The sequence below is a fragment of the Brachionichthys hirsutus genome, chromosome 8 (genome assembly GCF_040956055.1).
Source record: "Brachionichthys hirsutus isolate HB-005 chromosome 8, CSIRO-AGI_Bhir_v1, whole genome shotgun sequence".
In the NCBI taxonomy this organism is placed as follows: Eukaryota; Metazoa; Chordata; class Actinopteri; order Lophiiformes; family Brachionichthyidae; genus Brachionichthys; species Brachionichthys hirsutus.
The window spans coordinates 6,139,494-6,151,956 of record NC_090904.1 but is presented as its reverse complement, the minus strand read 5'-3'; the positions used below and the strand labels follow the sequence as shown (position 1 = coordinate 6,151,956).

General features: G+C 41.8%; 1 protein-coding gene across 1 annotated transcript in view; it reads right to left on the bottom strand.

The window, feature by feature from the left end:
• The window catches only part of kaznb (kazrin, periplakin interacting protein b), a 38,032-nt gene that overhangs the window by 17,118 nt on the left and 8,451 nt on the right, over positions 1-12,463 (bottom strand). Inside the window, exon 3 of the mRNA XM_068742394.1 lies at positions 5,672-5,676. Coding sequence (XP_068598495.1) covers positions 5,672-5,676 — 5 coding nt within the window. The remainder of the gene's footprint in view (positions 1-5,671; positions 5,677-12,463) is intronic.

Genomic DNA, 12,463 nt, shown 5'->3' with positions numbered 1-12,463 from the left:
ACTGTCCATTAATCCGTGTTTATTATCACACGTGACAAAAAGAATCAATACTCCCAGTGCTCACAGAACATTAGCCATGAAAGGCTGCGCCACAGCTTGGAGAAGAGGTCCGAGTGTTTGCAGTAAGAGCAGCAGCAGCATCCTGTCCTGGTGAAACGCACATGACAAAGCCCCTTCAGGGACACATGCATTACATCAACGGGGAAGATGTGTCCAGGGTCACCGGTGTTATGCTCGATGCTGTTCAACTGAGCAGTCCATTTATGAGTGGAAGGACAAAGTGACAGAAGGATTTTTCAAAATCAAATGTAGAATGCTGTGCCTATTTCTAGGCATTTGCAGTTCATGTTGGATGTAAAATAAAGAGTGCAGCCCTGAATCAGTGCAGCATCAGAGACATTCTGTGTAATTCAGTGTGTAACTAGAAGTGATTTGAGTTTGCACGTCATCTGAAAGGACAAGGCTGCCAGGGGCCGCTATGAAGACGTGTCATTTTTGCTCAGTATTCTGTGTAAGTAGACAGTAACGCCTTTGGATGAGTATCATTTCAATCACTGATAAAGCACACAGCTGCCATCCGACCCATCTCTTCCCTCTCCTGCTTGCACCATGAATGGACAGCACGTCTGCGAGCTAAAGAGGAATAAAAGTTCCGACGGCATCTCCATCGCGAATGTTAGGAGAGAAAGCAAATCCACGTCTCCAGGTGAAACCGTCACTACTCATCAAGCTGAATAATCCAACCCAGCGACGCAGCCCGGGGAGTCCAGCGGTGGGTGTAACACAGCGCGTGCTGATTCCCTGTCCGTGGCTGCTATAATACCCAGTAGCAGTGCGCATGTGAGTCGTGGATTGAAGTGCTGAGTAAGACAGAAGTTGGGTAAATGTGCAAATAATAGTCTGCCAAACCAAGTCTGCCATGTTCACTTGGCCTAGAGTAGACGAGTCAGCCGATGATGGAACGAAGGAGGAAGCCATGCCGGCAGCTTTAACAGCTACTGCAGTGTCGATCAACCAAAATATCATCTGCAGGAGTAAATGAAAAAATCAATAGCTCGGAGCTACCAACTTAGTGGTGTGTCGAGAAGCAACTCCATTCAAATGGAAGCACATTTTATTGATTTTCAAATGAAGGTCTTGGGGTCTGACATATTTTGCTTCTGTTATAAAGCGCGACCGCATGCTGGTGTTGCTACTACTGCTTTTTACAGCTGCTAATTGCAGAGGGAATTTAACAGTCATGCTGTGCTGTTGGCATCAAGCGTAATGTGAAAAAAGGCACAAGTGCCTGCGTGCTGTCTCCTGTTGTAATCATTCAGTCAATCGTGCAGGGAGTCTGAGAGATTCGTCATGGTTGGGGTTTTAATTTAGTCTTTTATTTGTTTGTTATAGTGTCTGATAATCTGTGATCCATCCATCCCATCAATATGAAACATTTTAATACTGAATATAATCAAATGTAAAAGTAGATCTGTAATCTGATACCCTCAACAATTTGATGTGAAGTAATGATTCTATGAAATAATTGTATTTATGTTTTACTTCAAAAATGAATGATTTTATTTATATTAAAAAAAAAAAAAATATTTGTATTTGCATATTTGGGTGAAATATTTAATTTTTTCATGCATATTTTGCACTATAAATAGATAAATCTGATTGAGGCTTTCAGAATGTAAAATGTCAGCTTTTAATTGAAAGGGCCAAGTTCAGCTCTTTCAGGCTGCTGCGAGAGCCAAAGCTGTCCACGTTTGCCTAAATTCAGTCACATCAATGCATGAACAGAAGTACACGGTCTCCAATAATGAGAATATGGCCATTACAGAAGACAAAAGCTAACAGCTACAATTGTTCTTTCGGCAACAAAGGCTAAAAGTCAAATGTTGATTTTGTGTGTTTCTGATGCACCCGTTTGATCTATCCATGCTAATTGAAACTTCTCAAGTATGGCAGAAAGAACTACACAGAATGGCTACGCCAGCGGAGCTAAAGTTTATTACGATTATTGTATCTGAAATGTTTACTCAGCCACTTTGTCCCGCCTCATTATGAACAATACTTCATGCAATATAATCACTCTAGCATTAAATCATAGTTAAACAAATTAGCTCTGGTTCTAATGCTGGAGAAGTTAAAACCCTCTAACACTAAAAGAGAGGAGGAGTCCCGAGGATTAAGGATAACCTGCAGGATGAGGACGCTACACTTTCACACCTCTTATGAGCCAATAACAAAATCAATAGTCACCACATACAGCACAACCATGACAGGTGATGCAAATACAAAATGCATCGGTTGTACAATAAAATCAGTGTCAAGATCTTTTGGTACAGATCTTCAGTTTCAGTGCACTGAAATGAATCCAGTCAGGAATAGAGGAGCTTTTAGAAACACTGACATGATCCCATAAATCCTTCACACCAACGGTCATTACTCTTTTACTGCAATCGCATTGTGTAATGGACTCCAATGGAGAAGGGACGTGTAACGGTGGCAAATACAAATAGTAAAATAACTGTTATCCATACTGGAAGAAATATATCTCAGACTTATGTCCCTCTGGTGATGTGATGATGTCATGGTGAGTTTTGTAGTAATGGTGGAAAATTCATCAAATGAAAAACGACTGGGTAAATTATCCACACCTAGGCACGGCTAGTGTCAGAATATGCTGCAGAGTCAATACCTTGCAGTTGCATCAGGACCTGAATCCAACTTTTGCTCAGCACTGCTCAGAATGAATAATGTTTCAGTGCAGGCTCAATCAGAAGAGATTTGACCACTTATACTCTCCGGTGTTGAGCCAGAGAGCAGGACAGACACAAGTTTGTGTGCAGCAGAGCGGCCACATCGAAAATCCAATCATCCTCCCTTCACTGTCGAGGCATCAACCTACACAAGCCGCTAATTAGAGGGATTGCAGTGGAAGTGCTAATTAGCATCTCAGTTTTAAGTTAACCACAGTGCTTCATGAAGATACATCACAATCTGTCCCTAGAGCGCAGGAAAAATCTACCAGAAACCAATAGTTTCAGAACTACAGTATTTACACTTTGCTACTGACAAAGGTGCTATATATATATATCTCTCTCAACGAATTATTAATTATTAATTCATGATAATGCTTGGTTATTTAACCATCATCATGCAAAGAAACAGCTTGACAGCTGAAGCTGATGTCAGACAAAGAAAACGCTTTAATGAAACTATTGGTAGGTCACAGAAACCGATGGCTATAATGATATTAAAATAGATTATTCCACTAGTTGTGAGTCATGTTGGTGTAGATAGCTGCAATAGATGCTAGTCAGAATCTTAATCAATTAGAATATGAAAAATAAAAGAAGTTTGGGTTATGATCTGGAAACGAAGCGTGACGGACGAAGACAGTCCATCGTCCTCCACATCATTCATGGCATGGAGAACACTGGAATACTGCGTAGTACACATGTACACTGTTAACAGACGTGCAGTTAAGTTGTCTTAATGATTGATTCACACTCACTGAGGTGTTGAAGATTGTTCAAGTTCCGGAATTCTACTTTCAACATTCTCGATGAAGACATTAACTAGATTAAGTAAAATTTGCATTGCTGGTGCAGAAGATCCTTTAAAATCAAGACCGATAACAGATCGGCGTAATTCACTACGTTTTTGTGACACCTTCAGATTGCGTGGGACTGTGCAGACCTTGCTTGATCAACTTCTGCTCGGTAGATTTAATGCACCTATTAGGGCGGATGATTTGTCCTTTTTGTGTAATTCCCTGCATAATTCTGTCTTTGTTCTGTCTGAACGGAGGAATAATCAGCCAGCACAAGGGAAAACACCTGTGAGGATGGACCATCCTGCTATTTGTCTATTTGTCGTATTATCTACGAGGAAGGGAACGCATGTTTAACGTTAAACACTTCTCATCTCATCGTGTGAAAAACCTGCTCTGGAAAATGGAGCCTTCTTTCACCAATAACAGCTGAATTTGACGAGACAAAGAGCCGAAGCCATTTACAAGAGATGAAATGAGTCAAAATTGAAGTGGCTTAATATGAAACTTTCATATACTGGTTGAAAGAATAATGATGAAACGCTGTCTCGGTCCAAGATGGCACAAAGTCCCCAGCAGAACGTAAGGACAGCGGCCTGACGCAAGCTGTGCTGAAGATTTCTGTTGTAAAACAGAAACTGAAACATAAATGGGGAAAGATTGCAAAAATGAATAATTCAACAAATGTAAATTTGCAAGATATGGACCATGCAGTCTTTAAGAGTCTTTTTAGCGTAGCATGCTAGTTCACAGGCTGCACTCTTTTCATTCTCACACCCTTCGTCTTTTGCTCTCCTGCAGCTGCGGCTGCAAGGATGATTGCTGTGGGGAAGCAGGTCAAGCAGGCAACACTCCGGAAACTCCAGCAGCCATTTCTGCCGCTGCATATCAGTGCAGTGCAATCCACTAGCTCAGTGGTCCGCAGAGACCAGCTGTATAAGATGAACTAGCTGAGAGCCATGCAGGCTCCTTTCTGCTCTATATCAGAGACTCTTTATCCATCCTCCCTTTTAGCACGTCACCACCAATACTGCTGGTGTCCAGCAGCCTGTCTCCTTCCTCACTGTCCTCTCTTGCTGTGTCCTCCTTCATCAATCAGCCTCTTCTCAAAGTTTCAAAACCCCCAAATCCCTCAACTCATCTTCTCCTTTCCCTCAGGATTTTTTCCCCTCGTGATTATTAAGATTCCTCTCCCGTGCCTGCACTGGAACTCCTAACCCTAACCCTAACCCTAACCCCCCCCCCCCCCCCATCTGCTTCTTCCCTCCTCTTTAATGGTCCTCCATCATCTCCCCACAGCTGGTTCTGCGTCACCGATCGCCATTTGCTCGATCCCCTGAGGCTTCTTCCCAGGAGAGTAACTGCAGTAATAAGATTAGAGAGGCTCGGAGAGGCATAGCGCCTGCACCCTGCAGGGCAACGGAGAGCCATGAAGTCAGGAACAAGAGTAGAAATGAAGCAAGCGCTTTAAAGTAGCTGCTGACTGATGCTGATGCGCATCGGCCTGACAGAGTCATGTCACCCACGAGCAGTAAATCTGAGTTACGGCACAATGAGGGTCGCATGTTGGAGCTTCATCTGCTGGTGTCTTTATACTGCTTTAAAACCCACAAATCTAGTTGAGGATAGAATAACATTAAAAATAATAATGACAATGCATGCGCTGCCTGAGAATCTGGCACAAGAAGATGTCCACCTGCTGTTGCTTTAGAATACCAAATGCATCATAAGAACACACTCTACAGATAATTTAATGCAATTAAAAATAACACCAAACTGATTAAGCCGAGTCGCTCCAACACCTACGTGTACTGAAATAATGAAGTCAGCGGGTGTTCGGCCGTCTTTATATTTAGCCGTCCTTCATCTCCATACCTGATCCTGGCCTGGAAATGTCAGCGCACCATGCTGCTTCTGGATCAGCAGGACTAATGCTCAACAGATTAGCATAGCACAAATAAATGTCAGGAAACAGTAAAGCCATTAAATGCCTAAAATAATAACATTCAGGCTAAAATGAATTTCCACAGGAGCTGAGGATCAGCGCCGACAAAGAACAAAGGGTGCCTGTTGCATTGCATTATGAAGCAGCAGTAAAAAGAAAGCTTCAGGAGAGTTTTGATTTACCGTGTCTGACTGTCGGATGAAACCACCGAGCAGTGCTGCATAATTACGCTCTTTCAGCTAAGTCCTGTTTCGTGATGGGTCCGCTCATGAAATGTGAAATATATCATGTGCATTCAACCGAGTACAAAACACCTGAAAAAGAGGCCTTGAGCTCCAGAGGTTCAGGTATTACTGATCACAAGGTTAAATGATTGTGCAGCATGTGAACATCCATGCTCATTTCATTGTAATCCTGCAGAAAAACTGCCTCATAAGTCAAACATTACTGCGCTGGAGCTGCAGGACGCTCGTGGAGGTCAGAGGTGGATAGTGGCTATTGCATGTTCCGCATCGCTGCATTCCTGACCCTGGTATGGAAAGTAAGGCATTGCTGTACCTTCATTCGTCTCGGGGCCATGCGGCTCCCGTGGTATAAAGCTGGGCTGCAGCTTCTTCACAGCAGTCAACATAAAGGAAAAATCCATACCTGCCTTTTGTGCTTTCGTTCTCTCTTTCAGTACATTTCCAATGCTGCTGCAGCATCCGTTTACTGGGAGCAGGATGGGACACAGAACACGTGAGAATCAGTTTATCATTGCCATCACCCACTTTATCATTGCGTGGTAAAAGCTTCTATCCTGCGCCACCCAAAAATTGATTTACCCTGCTACCAGCAACCCCAGTATGGCAGGTGGGAACACTCCTGCACAGGCCAGTGGCGCCGATAGCCGATGGGTTATTATCATTCCTGTGCCGGGACCTCCATCTTCCAGCCGAGTAATCAGATGATTGCAGTGGAGTGCATTAGAAAGCTAATAGCAGCCGACGCAGAGGACTTGTGTAAGGCCCAACACAATCTTGGCGTGATCCTTTGATACGAGCAGTAACACAGGATTGCACCCACTCCACTCGGAGCATAGAGTTTAGCAGAAAGCACGTTTCCACTGCCTCTGGTACCAAGACGGCACGTGAACAGGACAATGAGACATTTTAACAGCCTCTTCAGCGTGTTAACCCCCGACGTCGACGCACCGCCTCCTCCTGAGATTACTTAAGCAGCGTAGACGTTCAGAGACACGGCATGACCGTGTGTTTACAGCCCAGGCACAGTTTGCAGATATAATAATCACTCTTATGCTGTTGACTTGGTTTAAACTGTTGTTTTAGCTACCTCCATTGTTTTCACCTGTGAATAACAACAATGGAAAAAGGTCCTGGGGTTCAGGCACATTTTTATTACAACTGCTTTCAACGCTTAAACATAAGACGGAGCTAGTACAGTTAGCTAAAACTCTAATGCAGGCACACACCATTCCTGCCGTTTCCACCCCTTGTCATCTGCACTCAAACATTTCTGTGTGTTGCTTTTGTTATTGTTTTCAGGGGAGCAGCAATATCCTCCTGAGACCCAGCCCGTTAGCATGTCCTCTGTAGTGGACATTTGTCCATTACAGAGGACGCATGTCCAACGGGCTGGGTCCCAGGAGGATATTATTATTATTTTTTAAAGTGATAAAGCCAAACAATGTTGATTTTATCTCAATTGCAAGAAATGCACACATGCGACTAATATTCCAGTAATTTGAAAAATAAATGAGAACACAATGTTGCATCCTGTTGGAGGTTGAGTCCTTTTGGATCCTTTGCAGAAAAGGATATTACTCTAATCACATTTTTTTGATTAGTAAGTATGGAAAAGAACCCTGAACGCTATAAAGCAATGTCGTCAGAAGTCATTCTTACTAAGATGCTTCCCTCAACTTCACCAGGATGTATGTTGAGCCTCATTTACCGCAGTTTGCACATATGATGAAACACATTTTCCAGCAGTGAATCGTAGCAGCGTGGGAAAGTAAAGCGTGTCTCAGGTCTCATTCCCAAGAGGTAAACTATTTTATCATGACCATCAACATCTCAGCTCCAAAGTAAACCCACGTGTGTCAACGCGAGACAACCAACACAGAATTACTCACAAATTGCGAAAGGGGAGGAAGATGATGGGCAGGTTGCACACTTTCATCCTTGTGTCATGTGAAACTGCACACCATGAACCAAAGCAGCTTCCTATTCCAGACCAAAGTGTCATCTCTCTTTTAACCGCAGGCTGAAGCTTTTGTAACCGGAATCTCCAGTCGGACTTAAAGGGATTTTGTGGATCTGGCTAAAACAATGAGGGGCCCAACAAAGCAATCTGACAACCTGAAGACACGTTGCAGGGAATGCGTCTGTGTGTCCTTTCAGAACACAATTTAAATTGAATTTGTTGCCTCGGCTTCACTGAACACTGCGTGGAAAGCGACACTTTAATGACACGTTTCATCACCAGCTTGAACTTGAACAACTTTCAACGCCGTTTTAGACACAAACAGCTGTAAATGTGTCCATTTTGGGTCAAAGGAAGAAGAAAAATGAGCCCCATTAGAGCATATATAGAGTCTAGCCTTTTAAAATGTAAGCTTTAGGTTTGTAGCGACCCTCTTAGCGAAACACACCCGGTTTCTGTCAGCTACATGAGAACAGACAGCGGCCCTGCCTGGAGGAGAGAACCAATTAGCCCTTTCTCCATGGGCCGCCACCTGACGGCGTGCTCATCCACATCTAATGGAGGGGAGCCTCTCAAGCCGGCTCATTCAAGCCAATTAAAGCCTGGAGCTGTATTATCCCACACTCATTACCGTTCTCTCAGGGTTCTGCTCTTCATCACATCTTGCTTTGCAGTTTTCTCATAACGTCTTTTTTTTTTTTTTTTTACTGACGGAAGAATGGACAAAAGTGCCCTCCAACAACAAGCAGACACACAGACAACAACATGCTCGCCTGTGAATGACTACACACCGGTTTGGGCATACGCTCCAGTATGAGTATAAAGAGAGGAGAAATTAAATGTGTGTTGATAAACCCATGAGAGTTGGAAACATGAAAGTACCCCTTAGTACCAAACAACACAGAGTATTCAAAATATCCATAAACACTCATGGGTGCACAGGACAATAAAACGAAACACGGGGTTCAAACTGCTGAACTCATGTCACATGGTCTCCCTTAAACTGTCCAAACAGTTTACACATACGAGATGGATGCCACATCTGGAGCGACTCAAATGCCCACATTCCCTCTCGCAAAACACACAACTAACGATGCAACAATAAACCTCCCAGAAATGAGATGCATTTTCACAGAACGCTTTGACTCAGCACTGAGGTGGTTGGATTTCCCCCGGCAACTGCAGCGGTAGTGGGAAACACAAAGACAGAGCAACTATTGCTCTACAACAGATAAAGGGAGCAGGAGCGAGCAGCAAAAACACAGTCTCACTTTAAAGCAGCGCTTTATGATAATATATACATTTAAAAAAAAAGTATCGTAATCGGCTGTGAACTGTTCAATCTATGGATTGAAACCAGAAGCAGTTATCACTGTGCAGGTAGAGAACAATAGTGATGAGTATTTAACACAAACCATTCCAAAGTGGACCGACATCTTACCTGGGTATAATTTACATTATAATACCTTCAAAAGAAGACGCCCTGCTTTCAGTCAGGAAGACAATCTCATTATTGTGCATTTATAAAGAAGAACTCCCCATCTTTATTAAGGGATATATCATCCTGAAATCTTAAACAGACAGTGAAAGGCCATTATAACTGTAAATATCGAGTTAGTTATTTACACTGATTTGCACAAGTCTTATTAGGAAAAGCTCAATAGCCAATAGTCCAGACCTGATGCAGCTACATGAATTTAATGATAACTACAAAACAACTGCAGGAAATTAGCAAAATTGCATGTTTGAACTAAACCACTGATGTTTCTCCTCCCGTGGATTACTGTCATTTAAGTTCATCAACTTACTGGTTATGATTACCTCCATTGAGGCGAGGCGGAGGTAATGTAATCGATGGGGATTTGTCTGTTTGTTATCAAGATAACTAAAAAAGGTCTGGACGGATCTGGATGACATTTTCAGAAAAATGTTGGGGAATGTTACCAGGAACATATAATTTAAATTTGGTGATGATCCAGAGTAGATCCTGATTTCTAGATCACTTTGAAATTGTGTTTTAATCAATTTAACATTGCAGTCAATGGAGCCTTTCTAGTTGGCTACATTTTAGAGTGAAACGCTGTCCTTTTAATTGTTGGAAATTGTTTCACCTTTAAAGTTTGTAGATAAGTCTGAGGTCCTGCATAAATACTAGATGGTCATCTTATATTTTAAAAGTAAATTTAAAAGTATGTGTCTAGGCTTTCTGTGTTGCTTTTTCTGTTAAAACATGCTGTTACATCATTTTAATACATTTTTAGGATAGCTAAGCAAATCCATTAATTGTTTTCCGATCAGAGCTCATGTGATTACAAAGAGCATATGTAAATAGAAAATGAACATGTGTGTGTTTGTACCCTCTGAAGTGAAGAGCCGCGTGACGGTCCGACGACCACAGCTCTAATCGCTCACAGTATTTAACACACCTGTAAATTACCCTCACTGGCCAACAAGCCTCCTTTCTCTGATGATCCTCCCCCTCTGCACTAATAACACCATAATGACGCTGCTGTTAGTACAGTCCTGAGTCACTATGCTTTATGGACTGACCTTAAAAATCAATTCAGCAGCACACAAGGTCTATTAATGGAGCTCCTCTCCTCTCCTCTCCTCTCCTCTCCCCTCCCCTCCAGTGGTCATTCTATACCTCTGAGGTAGAAATCTGCATCATAAAACAAGAGTAGTAGTCTGTCAGATATATATTCATGGTTAATGTGGACCCACAGGTAAACACAAATCAGTAAAACACAAACAGGTATGGCCTGTATCGCCTTTCCCTCCATTACAGATACATTTGTAAATAAACTGCTTCACTTTTGTTTCTCACTTGAGTTTTTGGTTCACATTATTTAGAAATAAAGAACGTTTGTGCCAGGGTTGGAACAGAGACTCGCTTTAGGAGATCACATTCCTGGACAGCAAGAGTAGCCGAGTAGTTGTGGTTAATTAGAGGAGTCTGTGGGAAACCCCTGAATCTGAAACCCCCTCCAAAAAAATAACAGCCCCCTATTCCACCTCAAATACCAGCAGCCGTGTAGTATGGAACTTATTGCTTTGAGGTCAGAATGGAAGATTCCATCAATGAGCTGTCAACCTACATGTAAAAAGAACAATGTCAGAGAATGTCTTAGACAATATTACCAGACGTTGGAGGAGGGAAAAATACAAGGATGACAGCAGTTGAAGGGGTAATCCACAAATTTTACCTGGTAGTAGTTGCCAGGATTACTTCACAACCGGGGAGCAGTTACTCAAACAAGAATGACCATAAAGGTGAATTCTCTCCAAAAAGACCCGGCTCCATCTTCACTGAGGTGCATCCTCTGTATATCTTTGGTAGGACTGCAGAGTATATTATTAAAACATCAACATTTAAGTCTGCCCAAGTCTTCCATCCGTCCATCCTTTTGTAGCTGAGATGACCTCAACCGTCTCGCCTACAGCTGCATGAGTTGCTGTAGTCTGTTCCAGCTGACTACAGGCCAGTTCATCACATAGCCACACATCGACAGACAATCATTCACGCACACACTCACACCTTCGAACTATTTAGTGTAACCAGTTCATCTATGCTGCGTGTTTTTGGAGGCGGAAGAAATCAGAGAACCCACGCAGAAAGGAAAATCCTCATGCTTTATAAAGTTTTAATTTACAGCACCCTGTTCCAGTAAGCAGATATTTTAACATCATTAATGGATTGCTACATATATATTACACAATGTTCACAGTCCAATTGGGAAGTTTACCAAATTATTTGTGCTCTAAATGTACCTCTCTAGCCGCTCTTTTCCTATCTTGTCCCGTTTACTACAGTTGTGTGTATGAAAGGAAGGCCATGTCCTCAATGTAGACATGTTGCTTTATGGGCAGCGTAGGATAATAAGACCTTAACTAATAGGAACAAATACCACTGATTACTGCAATACTAGAATATTTGTCTTAATCTTAATCTGACAACCAAAATAAAACTCATCAAAAAAGCCATGCTTTGAAGGTAAAAATGATAAATAATAGCATCTACTGTAGCATGTACGGTAGTGAATACCCGAGACATACAATTACAAGTTAGCAATGCACTATAATGATGATGATGAGTCACACAAAGAGATGTTTATCCTGCAGGATGAACATTCTAACATGTCTTTTTGCATATTTATAATAAATTTAATCAAATTGATTGACAAATAGAAGAAAAAAAGGAACAGTGAGAGGAGCCACCATGAGAAAAAGATGCCACTAAACTATTAAAGTGAATTCCTACAGAGCCTTACAGATTAATTTGTTTTATTGCTATGCATGAAAACTGAAATCACGGTGGCTATAAATGATGAGTAACGCAGCAGATGCCTGCGAGGAATATAAACCTCGTCTTTTTGTATTCTCATTTTAACCTAATAGTCGTAGTGGGAAACAGACACGAGAAAACTAGAAAGCAATGCAAATCAACGTACAGTTTAATTCTATTTTTCATTGCTGTTTATGGATTTTATTGAGTAGCCTATGCATAAATGAATAAATAATTTGGAATGACTCATCTCATCATGAATAGAGTAACTGGTTTATTTTGGGAGTGTTTGTTTTTACTGTGGATACAAATGTATTCTAATTTTTTTTAAAGGCACAATAAAAGCAATTAATCTTTGCATATTGTGAGATTAACATGTTGCAGGTAATCAGATCCTTTTATGCAGAACATTGAGGTAGGAAATAGAAGTATGAAAGCAATTTCAATGTCGAATCATGCCATTTGTCTGATTTTCCGATAGCGA